This window comes from Trachypithecus francoisi, unplaced genomic scaffold (genome assembly GCF_009764315.1).
Source record: "Trachypithecus francoisi isolate TF-2019V2 unplaced genomic scaffold, Tfra_2.0 Lachesis_group9, whole genome shotgun sequence".
Taxonomy (NCBI): Eukaryota; Metazoa; Chordata; class Mammalia; order Primates; family Cercopithecidae; genus Trachypithecus; species Trachypithecus francoisi.
In genome coordinates, this window is record NW_022681474.1 from 65984895 (window position 1) to 66005641 (window position 20747).

The window sequence follows — 20747 nt, forward strand, 5'->3', positions numbered from 1 at the left end:
TAGAGCCCTTAGTATGAACTAGGCATACTACAGCATACAGTAATAAGCAGTATACTACTTATAAGCCCTCGTGATATAGTCATTCAAATAATGATATAATTACATACTATGGTAAGGGCTATAAAGAAAAACTTTAGGGTATTTAGAACATACAGCGGAGGTACTAGACCTTAATCTAGGAGATCAGGGAAGGAAGGCTCCTGCTGGGAGAGAGTTGAAATAAACTGGACAAAGATGAGGGGAAGGTTTAGGTAGAGAGAACAGCAAGTGTGTGAGAAGTGGCCACTGGAGAATATGAAGGAAGGCAAGTATGGCTAGAGTATAGCGAGTGAGGGTAGAGACTGATATGAGAAGAGATTGGAAACATAGGTAGATCATACAGCACCTTATAAGCCTTGTTTAAAGTGTTTATCCCAAGAGCAATGAGAAAGCACTGAAATATATATTTTGGGGTGAGCAATATTATCAAATCTGCATTTTTACAATATCTCTATACATGTATACAAATGTCTGTTTATATGCACATAGAACATTTCTTGAAGGACTTACCAGTAATTGGTTAGAGTGCTCGTCTCAGGCTGGGTGTGGTGGCTCATGCCTGTAATCCCACCACTTTGGGAGGCTGAGGTGGGCGGGTCGCTAGGTCAGGAGTTCGAGACCAGCCTGTCCAACATGGTGAAACCCCGTCTCTGCTAAGAATATTTTTTAAAAAATTAGCCAGATGTGGTAGCACATACCTGTAATCCCAGCTACTCAGGAGGCTGAGGCAGGAGAATCACTTGAACCCGGGAGATGGAGGTTGCAGCAAGCGAAGATTGTACCACTGCACTCCAACCTAGGTGACAGAGCAAGACTCCATCTCAAAAAAAAAAAAGAGTGGCTGTCTCTTGAAAGAGGAACCAGGATTCTGATTTTTTTTGGAAGGAAGCTTACTTTTAAGTGTGTACTATTTTGTAGTTTCTTTTTTTTTTTTTTTTTTTTTTTTGAGACGGAGTCTCGCTCTGTCGCCCAGGCTAGAGTGCTGTGGCCGGATCTCAGCTCACTGCAAGCTCCGCCTCCCGGGTTCACGCCATTCTCCTGCCTCATCCCGAGTAGCTGGGACTACAGGCGCCCGCCACCTCGCTCGGCTAATTTTTTATATTTTTTAGTAGAGACGGGGTTTCACCGTGTTAGCCAGGATGGTCTCGATCTCCTGACCTCGTGATCCGCCCGTCTCGGCCTCCCAAAGTGCTGGGATTACAGGCTTGAGCCACCGCGCCCGGCCTATCTTGTAGTTTCAATTAAAAAACTCAGTTATTGGCCAGGCGCAGTGGCTCACGCCTGTAATCCCAGCACTTTGGGAGGCCGAGACGGGAGGATCACGAGGTCAGAAGATCGAGACCATCCTGGCTAACACGGTGAAACCCCGTCTCTACTAAAAATACAAAAAATTAGCCGGGTGCAGTGGCGGGCGCCTGTAGTCCCAGCTACACGGGAGGCTGAGGCAGGAGAATCGCATGAACCCGGGAGGCGGAGCTTGCAGTGAGCCAATATTGCGCCACTGCACTCCAGCCTGGGCGACAGAGCAAGACTCCATCTCAAAAAAAAACAAAAAACAAACAAACAAACAAAAAACTCAGTTATTAGTGTATCAGTTATTTAGTGCCAGTTGTTAGTTTAATAAAAGGATGTCTAAAGTTACAAAACACGATGGCAGTATGGGAGCAAAAGTGACAGGCAGGGGAAACTATTATAGGAATCAGTTAAGATGGTGAGGAATGGATCTATTTGCCATATTTTTCTTTAGAAAGAAAACTGTATATAAATTGGTGATATATGATAGACTGGATATCTGTGAAGTTAAAAAAAAAAAAAAGAAAGGAGTATTAAGGAAGACTCCCTAGGTTTATAATTGTTGCTACTGAGTCAGTTATGTTATTTACCAAAATGGGGAACACTGGAAAGAGGTCCCGGGAAGTAGGATGGGGGTAATGAATTTCGTTGGGGGCATCCTAAGTTAGAAGTTCCTTTGAAATTTCCAAGTATAGATGTCAGGTAAACAGTGGGTTATGTGGGTTTTTTACTCAGGAGAGGTTTGGGCTAGTGATAAAATTTTGAATGTGATCAGCAGATAGTTACTGAAGTTTGAGCTTGAATGAGTACCTCTTGGGAGAAACTACAGAATAAAAATGAGACTTGAGGAATATTAAAAGGAGACTGTTGAGGAGCATAAGGAAATGAGATTACTCCTTGTTATGTGACTCACCTGTTCCTCTGTGTAGTCAATCAAACTTAAAGTATACTAATACTAAATGTTCTTCTGGGTAGTAGTATATGTTCATATAAGAAAAATAAACATAATTGCTAAAAATAATATTTATATTCTTTTGATGATAGGAAGAATGTCCCAAAATAATACTCTTTGTATGAAATTTTAAATGAAATGATTATTTTCAAATTAAATTTTTTGCATATAAGAAAAATGGTTAATTTTTCCATTATTGTTTTACAGCAAGTGACGTCTTCTGTTGGGGACAGAATAAATATGGCCAACTGGGTTTAGGTACTGACTGTAAAAAGCAAACTTCACCACAGCTGATTAAGTCTTTGCTTGGAATCCCTTTCATGCAAGTTGCAGCAGGAGGAGCCCATAGTTTTGTACTCACCCTTTCTGGAGCTATCTTTGGATGGGGACGCAACAAGTTTGGTCAGCTAGGTCTTAATGATGAAAATGGTAGGTTCTCATTATGTATAGTTTAAGTGTGTTTTTTAAAAGAGATGATCTTTTGAGATAAATCAGTGATTCTTAGTATAAGAGAGAAATGTATGTTCCCTGGTGTAGAGGTGGGGATAAGATGTTATTTAAAAATTCCATTTGGGGAATGCAGTGGGAAGACACAAAATATCCTTTTTTCATTAAAGAACTATAAAAAGTATATCTGTGCAACATCTTTGGTACTGGATATTTATTAAAAGACAGTTGAAAAACATAACTTCAAATTGTTAATCCACTGTTGGCCACTGTTAGTGGAAGGAAGCTGTAAAATTATTCTGGGGAAGTAACATGAAGTGTTAATCTTTGGGTTTTTCAAGGAAATATTTAAATGATTTGGGTTAAATCTTTGGTTGGGCTTCACTTTTAACATTGATGCTAAAGTCTTAAAAATAAACATTTTGAATTTGAAAGAATTATAATTGAAACAAGTTGGGATCTTGGAACTTATTTTTCATGATTACATTGAGTTGAATGCCAGTATTTGACTTACAAAAGCTAATTTCTTATAGTTCAATATAATTGTAATGACTGAAATGGACAAAAGTGAGTTGTTAATCTAATAACGATTAGTAATGATAAGCAAAGAATTAAAGAATACCTTGTTTTACCTGAGAAGAATATGTCATATTAGGATATCATGTATCTTTTCTGCTACAAAACAGCCTAAAGTACATTTTTTTCCCCCAGGCTTTTAAAGTAGGCTCCTGTTGGTATAACTATCATGAAGTGAATATAAAGAATGATGTGTATATGTGGAAAATTAGAAGCAGTTAAATAATTTTGAAATTCCTTGATTGCTGAGTCCTGTGCAGACTGGCATATTGGCTGTTTAGCGCTTAAGTCTTTAAGTCCTTCCTTTATCACAATAGTATGGATAGGCCTGGGAACCCGACTTAGGAAGCTTGTACTACAAAATCGTTGAATCATAGTTAAAATTATGTGCTCACAACTGTCTACTGAGCTTGGGAAGCTGTAGAGGAAACACATCTAGATGAGTTTTAATTTTTAAAATATTATTAACATCTCTTGTTGGAATTTTCAGATAGGTATGTTCCTAATTTACTAAAGTCACTAAGATCTCAGAAAATAGTTTATATTTGTTGTGGAGAAGATCATACTGCTGCACTAACCAAGGTATTGTACTTTTAAAACTTCTTTATTATTGCTCATCATAGTTCTTTCATGATTAATCAATGTTCTCATGATATTTTCTCAAGTTTTAACTTGAGTGTTATTGGTATTTCAAACATAATTTATCTGGGAAAAAAGACTTATTCTTGAAAATAATTTACCTAATTTTTCAACTTTGTTTTATGTTATAAAATGTGAATTGATATACTATTATATGTAATGATAGTATATTGCTGAATTTCTCAGCTTTATATGAAATACTGCTTAAGTCATACTTTGAATAAAATTATTCCATTTTAGTTCATTAGGCTTGCCATGATATATGTATCAAACCCATTTATATTGTGTAGCTCAGCGTAATTTGAATGTAGTTTCCATTTGGCTTATAAATACTTCATACAAGCAATAGAGGAGATGAATCTGTCTGTTATTCATAGGCCAAGTATTGTGCAAGCAGTTATAGTAAGCTTTGATCAGAGTTTTATCAATGGCTTTAACTCTGACCTCTCACTGTCTTGGGTTTATGCCAATTAAATATCAGTACTGTTTAGTTCTCAAGTGACTAGAAGTTAGATGAAAATGAAAGCATTCAATTAACCTTTACCAGAGAATTATTTATTGCAGTCATGTTAATATAAAGGAATTTGCAAGTTTTTCATTGGTCAAGTTAGAAACTGGTTAAACTTCTTTATCTGTTTTGGTCTTACATAGTATATAAAATTGGTAAAAAGACATTAATGTCCGGGCATGGTGGCTCATGCCTGTAATCCCAGCGCTTTGGGAGGTTGAGGCAGGTGGGTCACCTGTGGTCAGAAGTTCAAGACCGGCCTGGCCAACTTGGTGAAGCCCTGTCTCTACTAAAAATACGAAAGTTAGCTGGGCATAGTGGCAGGCACCTATAATCCTTGCTGCTCAGGAGGCTGAGGCAGGAGAATCAGTTGAACCCAGGAGGTGGAGTTTGCAGTGAGCTGAGATCACACCATTGTACTGCAGCCTGGGAGAGAGAGTGAGACCTTGTTTCAAAAAAAAGAGGCATTAACTTCTAATCAGGTTTAAAATTCTGCATTATATTTCTACTTGGGAATTTTAGCAGGACAAGAATTACTCTTCATTATTGTCGAATATAGTGAACTCAAGGCACTTTTAAAAGTATAATGACCAATTATGAAAGTTAAAGTATTTTGTATTACTTGCCTTTATTAAAGAAAGAATATTGTACCTGCCAATCTTATTATTAGGTTGGTGCAAAAGTAATTTCGTTTTTTGCCATTAATGGTAAAAACCACAATTACTTTTGCACCAACCTAATATCATATTTTATTGATTTTGTATCAATTACATTGATTACAAATGTAATCACTGAAGTCTTATTTATTCCTGTTGGCAAGTCTTTTTTTTTTTTTTTTTTTTTTTTGAGACGGAGTCTCGCTGTGTCGCCCAGGCTGGAGTGCAGTGGCCGGATCTCAGCTCACTGCAAGCTCCGCCTCCCGGGTTCCCGCCATTCTCCTGCCTCAGCCTCCCAAGTAGCTTGTCCTTTTTTGTTATTGGTATTTGGAAGAAATTTATCAAAATATAAAAAATACCATGTGTGATGTAATTCCAAAAACTTAATTTTATGGCAGAAAGGCTAACAATGTTAATGCTTTTCAGATTCAGCCTTTCAGATAACCATTCATCCTAATGTTCTAGGATAAGTAACTTTTTGTGTCTATTTAGTTTTAAGAAATGCTAATTCTTTTACTCTTTTGTATTCCTCTGTCAGAAGATAGTAGCTAGTGACATTTGTTTATTGGAATTTTGGGTGTACATTATTTTTAACAAAATTAGATAGTTGTAAATATCCCCAAAATAAAATACTTTATTTTCCCTTGATTTAAGTTAAAATACATGTTCCGTATCCATCTGTCTTGCTTTTCTGGAAGAATTTCTTGGAAATAGTAAATAGATTAAGATTGCTTTATGAAATAGTCTTCTGTACAAAACCTACACTAGGAAAACTGCATTAGGAAAGATTTTAAAACTAACTTTTAAAAACAATAAATGGAAAGACATGCCATGTTTATAGATATGAGGATACTTCCATAAAGATGTCACATTTTTTTTCAAGTTTATTTGCAGATGTATTATGTAAGTCACATACAAATACACATTTTGATTTAGCAGAGCCACTTTTAGGAATCTACCCCAAAGATTTGAAATTATGTATGCACAAGACCATTTATTGTAGCATTTTAATAGCAAAAGACTAGGAGAAATCCAAATATCCATGAGTTAAATTGTGGTACATCCCTGTAATGAAGTACAATGAAGTGTAAAACAGAATGAGATACTTATGCTGTGGAATGATTTCTATGATATATTGCTAAGTGAAAAGAGCAAGGCGTATGGAACAGCTGTCTTTTTGTAAGAAAGGGACCGAAATATGAGCATACATCATATGCCATGTATGTTTGTTTGTTTTTGTTTTTGTTTTTGAACAAAAACTCTGTCTCCCAGGCTGGGGTACAGTGCTGTGATCTTGGCTCACTGCAACCTCCGGGTTCAAGCGATTCTCATGCTTCAGCCTCCCAAGTAGCTGGGATTATAGGCATGTGCCATCACACCTGGCTATTTTTCGTATTTTTTTGTAGAGATGTGGTTTCACCATGTTTGCTAGGCTGGTCTTGAACTCCTGACCTCAAGTGATCCACCTGCCTCTGCCTCCCAGAGTGCTGGGATTACAGGTGTGAGCCACTGCGCCTGGCCATGTATGTTTTTAAAAATACAATAATTTAAAATTAATAGCCAGAACAAATGTGCCTTGCCTTATGATTTTTTACTTTGGAATCTAGAAACTGTTACATGTAATTAAAAAGCAAAATTATGGCTCGGTGCAGTGGCTTACACCTGTAATCCCAGTGCTTTGGGAGGCTGAGACAGGTGGATCACGAGGTCAGGAGTTCAAAACCATCCTGGCCAACGTGGTGAAACCCTGTCTCTACTAAAAATACAAAAAATTAGGCTAGGGTGGTGGCAGATACCTGTAATCCCGCACGCCTGTAGTCCCAGGTGCTCAGGAGGCTGAGGCAGGAGAATCACTTGAACCTGGGAAGTGGAGGTTGCAGTGAGCTGAGACAGTGGCACTGTACTCCAGCCTAGGCAACTGTCTCAAAAAAAAAAAAGCAAAGTTTTGTATATATATGTAAAAATTATATGTAAATTATATACATATTAGTCCTTAAAAATGGAAAACTAACAAGTTGGTGACACAACTACACAAGAAAGAATTATTTTAGGTGATTTTAAAATACAGCATTTTGCTGTACATCACTGGGGGAAATATGCTAAGGATAAACTGAATCCACAAAGAAATCTTAAACTGCATTATTTTCCTTTTTTTTTTTCTTCTTTTTTTTTGAGACAGAGCCTCACTCTGTCACCCAATCTGGAGTACAATGGTGCAATCTTGGCCCACTGTAACCTCCACCTCTTGGGTACAAGTGATTCTCCTGCCTCAACCTCCTGAGTACCTGGGACTACAGGCGTGCGTCACCACTCCCCTGCTAATTTTCTGTATTTTTAGTAGAGATGGGGTTTCACCATGTTGGCCAGATTGGTCTCGAACTCCTGACCTCAAGAAATCCACCTGTCTTGGTCTCCCAAAATGCTAGGATTACAGGCATGAGCCACTGTGCCTGGCCCTTAAACTGCATTCTGTAACTTTTTTTTCCCCTGAGATGGGGGTCTCACTCTGTTGCTCAAGTTGGAGTGCAGTGGCACAGCCATAGTGCACTGAAGCTATGACCAAATTCTTGGGCTCAAGCAGTCCTTCCACCTCAGTCTCCTGAGTAGCTAGAACTGCAGGCATGCGCCACTGTGTCTGGCTGATTTTTTTTTTTTTTTTTTTTTTTTTAATTTTTTGTAGAGATTGTGTCTCGCTTTGTTGCCTAGGCTGGTCTGGTACTCCTGGTTTCAAGTGAGCCTCCCACCTCAACCTCCCAAAATGCTGGGATTACAAGTGTGCATTTTGTAGTCTTACTGTTAGAAGTAAATTTGCTATTATCTTTTTTTCAATATGTTACATATTCATAGGAGAAAGCAAAGAAGTAGTTATTTTACTGTATTATAAACTATGATTTTCAACTTAAGAGAAAAGAGATAGGTGTAAAACTATAGGAATTAAGTTAAAACCTTGTGATCTTTACTTTGAATTGCAATTGTTAGTATTAACTCTTTGTTTATTTTTCTCCAAGAATATGCTTTTTGTTTTGTTTTTGTTTTTGTTTTGCCATAACCACTGAAAGGTCCTAGAAGTAATGAACCATGTATAATCTGGACACAATGATAATCCCTTGATTGTTATAGATTCTCCACTAAAAGGAACCAGGGCTTCTTAGAGAAGAGTCCGATCCCATGTCTGGGGCAAAAAATACGTATAAGAATACTTTTGGACATTTTGTGTTAAAAAAAGCAAAGATTACTGCAGTCCTGTCAGAAGAACAACTTGAAGGAGCTTTCACTGGATATGGAGAAGAAATAATGACTGCAAAAAAATGGAAAACATCAGATCTATAAAAAATCCATGAGTTTGTAATGATCTTCTCTTCCCGCAAATCAATATAAGCAAAACTTATTGCTTACCTTTGGAAGTTGCTAGGACAACACTCTTTTTTTTTTTTTAACTGGTCAATAATGGGAAAGAATCAAGTATTCTGCCTTTCATTTGCAATTTGTATTTTAGGTAATTTAATAGTTAATGAGTCAAATTATTTATAGAAGAATTTCAGTTCATAACTGTAGGAAAAATAATAAAACTAGAAAAATCACCATTTTAGACTCCCTGATGAAATAATGAATCCAGGCAAAGACCGTTAAGCCTAATGGGGATGTATCAGGCTGACACACTTTGACTTATTTTTATTTTTTATTTATATATATATATATATATATTTTTTTTTTTATTGAGATGGTGTCTCACTGTGTTGCCAAGGCTGAAGTGCAGTGGTGTGATCTTGGCTTACTGCAGGCCTCCGTCTCCTAGGTTCAAGTGATTCTTCTGCCTCAGCCTCCCAAGTAACTGGGATTACAGGCGCACACCACTATGCCCAGCTGATTTTTGTATTTTTAGTAGAGACGAGGTCTCGGCATGTTGGCCAGGCTGGTCTCAATCTCCTGACCTCAAATGATCTGCCTGCCTCAGCCTCCCAAAGTGCTGGGATTATAGGCGTTAGCCACCGTGCCCCACCCGACTTACTTATTTTTAACTTCACTAACAAAGCAGACATACGCTTTGTTACATGATGCAGTAAAATAATCAGGAAGATTTAAACATGGCTATTGATTTTGTGAATGTGATAATAGTATTATGGTTATATACTTTTATCTCTTAGAGATATATGCTGTTGAAGATACGTACACATTTGTGGGTGAAATGATATGATGACCACAGTTTGCTTTAAAGTACTCAAGTGTTTTTTTTTTTTTTTTTTTTTTTTTTTGAGACGGAGTCTCGGTCTGTCGCCCAGGCTGGAGTGCCGTGGCCGGATCTCAGCTCACTGCAAGCTCCGCCTCCCAGGTTTACGCCATTCTCTCGCCTCAGCCTCCCGCGTAGCTGGGACTACAGGCGCCCGCCACCTCGCCCGGCTAGTTTTTTGTATTTTTTTAGTAGAGACGGGGTTTCACCGTGTTAGCCAGGATGGTCTCGATCTCTGACCTCGTGATCCGCCCGTCTCGGCCTCCCAAAGTGCTGGGACTACAGGCTTGAGCCACCGCGCCCGGCCGTGTTTTTTGTTTTGTTTGAAAATACCCCCAAAAGGGAAAGGGAGACACCAGTGAAACAAAATAACCAACCTTTTGCCAGTTATTGAAACTGAATGATGGTTATATGGTGATTTACTATATTTTCTCTTTACCTTTGTGTATTTGCTTGAAATTTTCTATGATAAAAAAAGAAAAATGAATGTTCTCATATAACGGTATGTAATAACGCTATTAAATGATGAAAGCAGGATATAAAGTTGCCTATATAGCTACAACTATGAAGAAAAGCAGTTGAACTGAAGAATACTAATTGTGATTGTGTTATCACAGATTTTTTTCCAATACAGAACTTCTAATTTAGTTATATGTTATATGTTTTTTTGTTTGTTTGTTTGTTTTGTGACAGAGTCTCGGTTTGTCGCCCAGGTTGCAGTTGAGTGGCATGATCTCGGCCCATGGCAACCTGCGCCTCCTGGGTTCAAGCGATTCTTCTGCCTCAGCGTCCAAAGTAGATGGAACTACAGGCGCCCACCACCACGCCTAACTAATTTTTTTTTTTTTGAGATGGAGTCTTTCTCTGTCGCCCAGGCTGGAGTGCAGTGGCGCAATCTCGGCTCACTGCAAACTCTGCCTCCCGGGTACAAGCGATTCTCCTGCCTCAGCCTCCCAAGTAGCTGGGACTCCAGGTCCGTGCCACCATGCCTGGCTAACTTTTTGTATTTTTAGCAGTGACGGGGTTTCACCTTGTTAGCCAGAATGGTCTCGATCTCCTGACCTCGTGATCTGCCTGCCTTGGCCTCCCAAAGTACTGGGATTACAGGTGTGAGCCACCATGCCTGGCCCTAATTTTTGTATTTTTAGTAGAGACAGGGTTTTGCCGTGTTGGCCAGGCTAGTCTCAAACTCTTGACCTCAGGTGATCCATCTGCTTTAGTTAAATGTTTCTATGAGGAGTTTTTTTTAAATGACATCTGTATATTATAGTAACTGTATGCTAAAAATTGCTATAAGGCCACGCACGGTGGCTCATGCCTGTAATCCCAGCACTTCGGGAGGCCAAGGCAAGAGGATTGCTTGAGCCCAGGAGTTCAAGAACAGCCTGGGCAACACAGGAAAACCCCATCTCTACAAAAAAGTAAAAAAATAGCCAGACTTGCTGGTGCATGCCTGTACTCCCAACTACTTAGGAGGCTGAGGTGGGAGGATCACCTGACTCCAGGAGGTTGAGGCTGCAGTGAGTTGTGATTATGCCACTGCACTCAAGCCTGGGTGATAGAGCAAGACCCTGTCTGAAAAAATAAATAAGTAAATAAAAATTGCTATATTTATGCACTCTGGTTACATGTACTCTTTTTGCAGCACATCTGTGTAAGGCAGTAACTACCTTGAAAAGTGAAGATACCATTTTTAGGTTTTGTGAAGTTTTGTATATGTACTTGGAATCCAGCAAGACAGTATAATGATAATGAAAGGCAATGCAAATAAATACTTATTTGTATCTCTTCAGTGTCTACTTTAAATATTTTATAACGGTGAAAACATCATTACCTGGAATTCTCATAGTTGTATGACATTTTACTTTGAAAGAGCCATCTATCTGTTAAATTATGAAGACAGTTCTTAGAAGAGAAAAACCTGAGTTTATATTAAAGAGTTGGACTTATTTTTCTGGAGATCAGTTATTTTCTTTATTATGCCTTCTAATGATAAGGGATTTTGTCTTTTTTTTAGGAAGGTGGAGTGTTTACTTTTGGAGCTGGAGGGTATGGTCAGTTGGGCCATAATTCTACCAGTCATGAAATAAACCCAAGGAAAGTTTTTGAACTTATGGGAAGCATTGTCACTCAGATTGCTTGTGGACGGTAAGGTGTTTTATAAAAGAGCATTCTGGTCTCTAAACTGCAGTTGTTTAGGGATTGCTTATTGAATTGTTTCAGGGATCCTAATAATCTGAGGAAACACCTTCTCCTTCCAAATACCTATTTTGCCACTGAGGAGTCATAGTAACAGGAGAAACATCTTTTTTACTGTTATTTTATTTATCTTTACTTGAACAGATTTAGCTGAGGCAAGATGTTAATAAGGTATATGTAATATTATATTTATTGTATTTGATATCGCACTCAAAAGGCTTCTTTCTTTCTTTCTGTTGTCCACCTTTTTTTCTTTTCTTTTCTTTTTTGGGTGATAGAGTCTTGCTATGTCACCCAGGCTGGAGTGCATGCAGTGCCACAATTGTGGCTTATTGCAGCCTCAACCTCCTATGCTCAAGTAATCCTCTTGCCTCAGCCTTTTGAGTAACTGGGACTACAGGAATGCACTACCATGCCCAGCTAATTTTATTTTTTTAATTTTTAGAAGCAACAAGGTCTCATTATGTTGCCCAGGCTTACCTTTTTTCCTTAAAGGGTGAGGAGATCGACCAGTTAATTAAGATAGAATTAATGTGATAAAAGTTTGATTGGTATAATTAAACCAATTATCTCCTAATTCTCCTTATTCTGAGTTCTTGGGAGTAAACAGAAGAGTCTTTGACATTGAGCTTCATCTATTGATTCTTAGGTCTTGAGAATAAATAGAGGAGTCTTTGAGTTGAACTTCATCTTTAGGGGAACTAAATTGAGCATACTCCCAAGTAACAAAATGTACCTTTTTTGACCACTTAATTTAATTTTGATCAGCTTGCTTAATGTTTTTCTACCTTGTATGCATATCTATATAATAGTTTAGTTTTATCAACTATTAGCTTCAAATGCATGTAATCACACTGTAAGTATTCTTTGGTGATTCTTTTTTCCTCTTTAATGGTATCCTGTAGTTCCCCTAGGCTCTCTACATTTTTTTTAAGATCTCTTTCTGTTCCACAGACTCAATAATTTCAACTGTCCTATCTTTATATTGCTGATTTTTCTTCTGCTTGCTGAAATCTGCCTTCAGATCTCTTTAGTGTATTTTTTATTTCAGGTATTGTACTTTCCAACTCCAGAATTTTTTTTTTAGTTTTTCTTTTTGATTGGTATTTCCATTTTGTTCATAGTTTTTTTTTTTCTTTTTACACGTCTTACTCTATAGTTATTTGAGCATCTTTAGGATGTTTGATTTAGTCTTTGTCTTTTAGGTCTGCCATTTGACCTTTCTCAGGGGTAGTTTCTATTGTTGGTTTATATTTTCTTTGAATGGGCCACCCTTGCCTACTACTTACTACGTAGTAACAGGAGAAACATCTTTTCTCCTTGTGATGTTTTTTGAAAGCTGGATATTTAACTCTAGTAATGTGGTAACTGGAAATCAGATTCTCCCCCTTCGCCAGAGTTTGCTGATTTTTGGTTTTTGATTATTATAGGCTGTCTCTGTGTCAGGAGTCACCCTGAGGTATAAAAATGAGGTCTTTGCAGATCTTTTCTTAGGCTGTACCTTTCCCTGCTGATGCACAGTGACTTTCTAAATTCACCCATAAATGTGGTTGCTTTTTAATATTCTAGACCTTAAATGCCTGGTTCCCCAAAGAAATAAAGAAAAAAATGAAAGGTGGGGGCGGAAGGAGAGTGGAAGAAAGAAAGAGAAAGGCATCAGCCCTTTGAATTCCTTGGAAGTCTCTTTAGCCAGAATGGGAGAGTGTACAACAATGATTGCCTGTCTTTCTGCACCTTGATGATCAGAAGCACCAATCAGTGATCAGGGCACCAGTTCCTAAAAGGGACAAAGTCCTTTTTGCCCACCCTGGCTTCTACAAGTTGCGTACAAGCTGCTCCTGGAACCTGTTCATGGCTCCCTTACACAGGAATAAGGAATGGGTAACTGCTACCATGCTATGATCTGAAATTGAAATTAACCAGAGTTTGCCATCCACCTCTTCTCTTGGAAATAACAAACCTGTGCATAGACTCCAGAGTTGCAAAATGGTTCTGTCAGACAGATTCTGCCGGTGTAATTGTTGTCCAGATGGGAAACAGATTCTTGGTGCTTCTTATTCCACGATTTTCCAAGAATCCCCTTTTCTAGCTCCATTTTTGAAAATCCTTCACCCTCCTACTGTATGGTGTCACTGTTGCCATAAGTTGGTATATGTACATGGATCTCTTTCTATGATCTCTAATTTTTCAATCTGTATGCCTGCCCCTGTGCCACTTAAACACTATATAGACACCATAATAACTTCTTCTATTTGGGGTAAAGTGACTCTTTGTTATTCTTCTGTTCTTTAAGAATGCTTTGGCTGGATTGGGTGCGGTGGCTCACGCCTGTAATTCCAGCACTTTGGGAGGCTGAGGCGGGTGGATCACCTGAGGTCGGGAGTTCGAGACCAGCCTGACCAACATGGTGAAACACTGTCTCTACTAAAAATACAAAATTAGCCGGGCGTCGTGGCACATGCCTGTAATCCCAGCTACTCTGGAGACTGAGGCAGGAGAATCGCTGGAACCCGGGAGGCGGAGGTTGCAGTGAGCCAAGATCGCGCCATTGCACTCCAGCCTGGGCAACAAGAGCAAAACTCCGTCTCAAAAAGAAAATAAATAAAGAATGCTTTGGCTGATGATGACCTTTATTACTTTCATATAAATTTTCCCATAGGTCTGTCAAGTTCTCTCAAAGAAAAAAAAAAGCCTTGTGGGATTTTGATTGGTAATGCATTGAATCTCTAGGTTAATTTGGGGAAAAGTTGTTATCTTTATAATATTAACTTTTCTAATAATCAACTTCCAAACTTCTTTAATGTCTTATAATAAAGTGTTTTAAAATTTTCATCATAGAGGTCTTGTATATCTTTTCGTAGGTTCCTAGGTTCGTATTTAATGGTATTATATTTTTATTTCCACTTTCTGAGGAATCACTGGCATGTAGAAATAGTTGATATTTACATATTGATTTTAAATACAGCCACCTTGCTAAACTCTTAATAAGTTACTCATGTACATAGTCCTATCATCTGTGAGTCAATTCAGTTCTGTTTTGTTATTTCTGTTATTTATACTTAATGTGTTTATATAATTGTCTTAATATGCTGGTTAGGACACCATTATAATGTTTACTGTAAACATGTTTCCTTTCTGCGGGAAAACTTTCAATATTTCACAGTTAACTATAATGTTTGCTGTTAAGATTTTTGTAGATAACCTCTATCAGACTGAGTAATTTCCCTTTTATTCCTAGTTTTTTTTTTTATTGTGAATGGATGTTAAGTTTTTAATGTTGTTTTTTCTGTATCGAAATGATTTATGATTTTTTTCCTTTAATCTGTTAATGTGTCATATTAATGGATTTTTTTCTAGTTAACAGCTTTGTTTTTCTGGAATAACTTCAGTTTGGTCAAGTATTATCCTTTTTATTTAGTGCTGGGCTTGATTTGTGAATATTCTGTTTACTATTATTTATATTTCTGTTTATCAGTGAACTTGATCTATAATTTTTTTCTTATTATTCTTTTCACCAGATTTTATTATGAAGGTTTTCTAGTCTGATAAAATAACATTGAGGAAAGTACTTTTGTTTTCTAATTATTGGAAATAGAACAGCTTGAAATGTTGGTAGAACTTGTCATTAAAGCCATTCATGCCTAGCATTTTATTTTTTGGAATTTAAAAAACATTTTTCAATCTATTTAGTGGCTATGAGATAGCTTTTATTATTTCTTGAGTCAGTTATGTGAACGTTAATTTTTTTCTAAGAATTTTTTTCATTTTGCCTGAGTTTAAACTTATAGACATAGGCCAGGCATGGTGGCTCACACCTGTAATCCCAGCACTTTGGGAGGCCGAGGCTGGCGGATCACCTGAGGTTAGGGGTTCATGACCAGCCTGGCCAACATGGCGAAAAAACCCCATCTCTACTAAAAATAGAAAAATTAGCTGGGCGTGGTGGCACGTACCTATAATCCCAGCTACTGGGGAGGCTGATGAGACAGGAGAATCACTTGATCCCAGGAGGCGGAGGTTGCAGTGAGCTGAGATCGTGTCACTGCACTCTAGCCTGGGCAACAGAGCAAAAGTACTGTCTCAAAAAATAAATAAATAAACTTATTTACATAAAATTTATAATGTCTGTTGGTCTGTTGTGCACAAACAATATGTCAGTGACATATAATAGTAAATGTTTATTTCTTAGTTTGTGATTCAGTAAAGTGGTTCATCCTCGGGCCTTGGGCTATCTGGAGCAGCTTTTATTTAGGCTAGAGATTGACTGGGGCAGTTCTGTTTCAGGCGGCCTCTTCACTGGGGTGACTTGATTCAGGCTGTGTTTCAGCTCGGGTGGCTTTGTTACATATCTCATTCTTGGGACTATACCAGAGGAGCAGTGGGCTGCCTCTGGGTATTCTTCTGACGGAGACAAATACACAAGAAGGCAAACTCAACTGTGCATTACATTTCAGGCCTTCTGCTTGCATCACATTCACTGAAATCTCGTTGACCAAAAGCAAACTATATGGCCAAACCTAAAGTTAAGGTATGGGAAATATAATATACAGCCCAACCACCATCAGGCTATAATGGGAATATGCGTGCTTAATACTACAGGGTAGTGAATTTAAATCATTTTTTTTTTTTTGAGATGGAGTCTCGCTCTGTCGCCCAGGCCGTAGTGCAGTGGCGCGATCTTGGCTCACTGCAAGCTCTGCCATTCAGGTTCAAGTGATTGTCCTGCCTCAGCCTCCGGAGTAGCTGGGCCTACAGGTGCCCGCCACCTCGCCCGGCTAGTTTTTTGTATTTTTTTAGTAGAGACGGGGTTTCACCGTGTTAGCCAGGATAGTCTCGATTTCCTGACCTCCTGATCCGCCCGTCTCGGCCTCCCAAAGTGCTGGGATTACAGGCTTGAGCCACCGCGCCTGGCCTAAATCATTTTTTTAGGTGACATATTTTGTTAGTCCTTTGTGAAATATCACAAATGATTTAATGTTATCCAGTTTTGTAATTCTTAATAGCCAAAATGTACATGATTTGAATAGTTATTCTTAGCTCTGTAAACCAGTTCTTTTCAGCAATTTTATTCATGTAATTGTTGGATCTGGGGTAAAATTTCGACTATTGAGTGAGATCTAAGGACTTAACCTAAACAGGAAATGTAAGTAGATATCTGGTATTTTGATCAGTTTAACTTCCAAGTAGTCAGTACTATAAGAAATATGTATTATTGGGCCGGGCACAGTGAGTGGCACAAGCCTGTAATCCCAGCACTTTGGGGGGCCAAGGTGGGCAGATCACAAGGTCAAGAGATTGAGACCATCCTGACCAACATGGTGAAACCCTGTTTCTACTAAAAATACAAAAATTAGCTGGGCATGGTGACACATGCCTGCAGTCCCAGCTAATCGGGAGGTTGAGGCAGGAGACTAACTTGAACCCAGGAGGCGGAGGTTGCAGTGAACCGAGATCATGCCACTGCACTCCAGCCTGGCAACAGAGTGAGACTCCGTCTCAAAAATAAATAAATAATAAAAATTTAAAGAAAGAAATATGTATTATTTCCTTATTCAATAATTGTCAAAAACCTCCTGAACGAAGCAGTCAGGATTACCAAAATGTCAGCGTGTCAGTAGATGATCCAAAAGAAAAAGGTTTACATTCTAGTAGTATAAAGTGCTTTCAGCCTCTTACATCAAATCTAGAGCTTAAGGTAGTTCTGTTCATTCAGTGGCTCTGTACCCCGCTTTATACTATAATCACACACATATATATGTGCATATATTTTTGAGACTGAGTCTTGCTCTGTTGCCCAGGCTGGAGTGCAGTGGCACAATCTTGGCTCACTGCCACCTCTGCCTCCCAGGTTCAAGCAATCATCCTGCCTCAGCCTCCTGAGTAGGTGGGACTAGTATTGCAGTAATTTTCAAACTATTAATACGTTCCTTTGAAGATGGCTGCTTCCTGAGGGAGAGTAGTAATCCGGCAGCCTAGCTAACTTGAAAACTCTTTTGAATCAAAACCCCTTTAAAATAACATGTGAGTTTGCCAGGATGTAAAGAGAACTCCCCCTGGCAAAAACAATAATTACTTAGCTAATAGTTCTTTGTTTTAGTAATTTTGGCCGGGCTTAGCTGGGCTGCTGTCATCTTAGCTGGCTTACATGATCAATTGATGATCTGGCTAGGAGCTGGGAGTCTAGGATGGCTTTAGCTGGGGCAGTTTGTCTCTGTTCCAGATTGTAGATCATCCTTTAGCTGCTAACCGTGGTTTATTCTTATGATGGTAGAGCAGAATTCCTAAAGATAGTTAGGGAAAGAGTGTATAAGGCCACTAGGTTTTGGAGTTGATCTGTTTAGTGACATGAGCTAATTAATACATTACCCAGATTGGCAAATTCTTTCAGGGTAGCTCCAAAGTCAATTTAAACTAACAGCTTTGGTTTTCCAATTTCTTTGTTTTTGCCAGCAGTTGTTCCCAGCAACACTGGAAATCTCTTTCTCCATGTCTTAAATCCAAGTCCTAATCTATAGCTTGCTTTGGCCAGCAGAAACGACAGTGTCTCAGTTCTGAGCCTATGCCAAAGCAAGCTGTAGATTAGGACTTGGAAGTCTGCTCTACCATCATAAGAATAAACCACTGCAACAGTCATATTGTATAAGATATGGGTATGGGGAGAGGGATAATTTCAGCCACTTTTATAAACAGTATGCCACAAATGGCAAATAGGTTTAGGGCAAGAGATGAGATCTAAGACCTGATAGAAACAAGGGTGAGACCTGGAGATGCCATGTCCTCTCAATAAAACTATTTCATGGATAGAGTACACAATGAAATACTTCCATGCTTGCCTAAGGAGGCTTTTTCTGAGGAGTTGGATAGGTTTACTGAGAGTGGATTGGTGGGCCATCCTTAGCTTCAGTTCTGTGATTTCTTAGGTTTTCTTTCACTATTGTACCTCCAGAGGAGTTTTGGTGCATACATATAGAGATCATTTTCCTCAGAAGAAAGGAAACATTGTTTCTGTCATACATAAGTGTATGTAACAATCTTCTGATTGGTACTAGATTACTTCCCATTTCTTAGCCTAAAACTTCTTGGTGATGCCCAAATGGAGGACTTTCATAGACCACAGCTCTGGACTAGAACTTGGCAAGGGGAGTAGTGGGGACTTCTTGAACAACATAGTTAGATGCTACTCTGGTGCTGAAGGGATTTCAGTATAGACCTGGGCCATTTAAAATTTAAACATTAGTGGAAATTTTCTGGACCATGCTCGTGCAGCCTGTGTGATGCAGAATTCATTCTGTAGATTAAGGCTGTTAATGAATATTTATACAGAAGCTTTGGAACTACAATTGGTTTTATTAATTTATTTTTTGAAAAAATACCTCTTATTATTTTCTCTGCTTTTGTCATTGTAAATTGTTGGAAAGTAAAATTAAGTCTGAGGTTTTCTATCATTTTACTCTAGGCAGCACACTTCTGCTTTTGTTCCTTCATCAGGACGAATTTACTCTTTTGGGCTTGGTGGTAATGGGCAGCTGGGAACCGGTTCAACAAGCAACAGGAAAAGTCCCTTTACTGTAAAAGGAAATTGGTACCCTTATAATGGGCAATGTCTACCAGATACTGGTAAGTTCTGTTATATTAATGCTTTCCTTCATCTATTAAAGTTCGTGTTAAAATGTTGCTCTTAAGTCGTGAAGATTTCTGCGAAAGAGTTCCAAGATATATTGTTAAGTGAAAACAGCAAAATACAGAACAATGTTTATGGTTATTTGATTTGCTTATATTTACTTGTAAGTGCATAAGGAAATTCTGGATAAGTAAAAGTTACTTATAGTGAGTGGGTCATGTGGGAACTAGGAGATGGCTAGATACCAGTGGGAGGGATTTTTGTTTGTTTGTTTTCTATTTTAAATTGTGGTAAAATATGCACAATGTAAAATTTACAGACTTAACCACTTTTTAATTAGCATTAAGTATATTCACGTTATTATGTAACCAATCTCTAGAACTCTTTTCATCTTGAGGAACTAAAACTGTATATGCATTAAACAACAACTCTCCATTCCCTTCTCTTCCTAGTAGCTTCCTAGTAGCTCTTCCTAGCCTGGCAACCACTATTCTACTTTCTGTCTCTATGGATTTGACTTAACACTAGGCTAGGTACCTCAAAGGAGTGAAATCGTATAATAGTGTTTCTTTTTGTGACTCACTTATTTCACTAAGCATAATGTCCTCAAGGTTCATCTGTGTTGTAGCACGTGTTAGAATTTCCTTCCTTTTTAAGCTGTATAATTCAGGCATACCTTGGAGATATTGTGGACTCAGTTCCAAACCACTGCAATGAAGCAAATATGGTAATAAAGCAAATCACAAAATTTTCGGTATCCTAGTGCATATAAAAGTTTTATTTATACTATATTTTAGTCTACTAAGTGTGCAATAATGACATTATGTCTTAAAAGACTATGTATATGCTTTAGTTTAAAAATATACTTTATTGCTTAATAATGCTCACACAGAGATGTGAAGTGAGCACATGCTGTTGGAAAAGTGGTGCTGGTAGACTTGTTCTATGCAGGGTTGCCCCGAACCTTCAATTTGTAAAAATCACAGTATCTGAGAAGCACAGTAAAGCAAAGCACAATAAGATGAGGCATGCGCGTGTTCGTATTATATGGATGTGGTTTGTGGCACCCAAAACAATTGCAATAGTAACATCAAAGATCACTGACCATAGATCACCATAAAAGAATGATAATGAAAAATATTGAAATATTGCAAGAATTGCTAAAGCTCATAAGGTTTACTGAATTTTTGATACTGGATTTTTTACAAATTGAAGGTTTTTTGACAACACTGCTTTGAGCAAGTCTATTGGCACCATTTTTCCGACAGCATATATACTCACTTTGTGTCTTTATGTCACATTTTGATAATTCTTAACAATATTTCAAAACTTTCATGTTGTTACTATATCTATAATGGTGATCTGTGATCAGTGATCATTAATGTAATTAATGTAATTGTTTTGGGGTGCCATGAACCTTACCTATATAAAACAACAAACTTAATTGATAAATGTGTATGTTCTGACTGCTCCACCAGCTGGCCATTCCCATCTGTCTCCTTTCCTTGGGCTTTCCTGCTCCTTGAGGCACAACAGTGTTGAAATTAGGCCAATTAATAACCCTACAGTGGCCTCTAAGTATATAAGTG

The 20747-nt window shown here is 38.1% G+C and overlaps 1 protein-coding gene across 4 annotated transcripts in view; it reads left to right on the forward strand.

Moving 5' to 3' along the window:
* The window catches only part of HERC4 (HECT and RLD domain containing E3 ubiquitin protein ligase 4), a 155108-nt gene that overhangs the window by 40045 nt on the left and 94316 nt on the right, over window positions 1-20747 (forward strand). For all 4 annotated transcript variants that reach the window (XM_033209166.1, XM_033209168.1, XM_033209169.1 and 1 more), the window contains 4 exons: window positions 2492-2713; window positions 3798-3889; window positions 11356-11486; window positions 18994-19154. In XM_033209166.1, the coding sequence (XP_033065057.1) occupies window positions 2492-2713; window positions 3798-3889; window positions 11356-11486; window positions 18994-19154 (606 nt within the window). The remainder of the gene's footprint in view (window positions 1-2491; window positions 2714-3797; window positions 3890-11355; window positions 11487-18993; window positions 19155-20747) is intronic.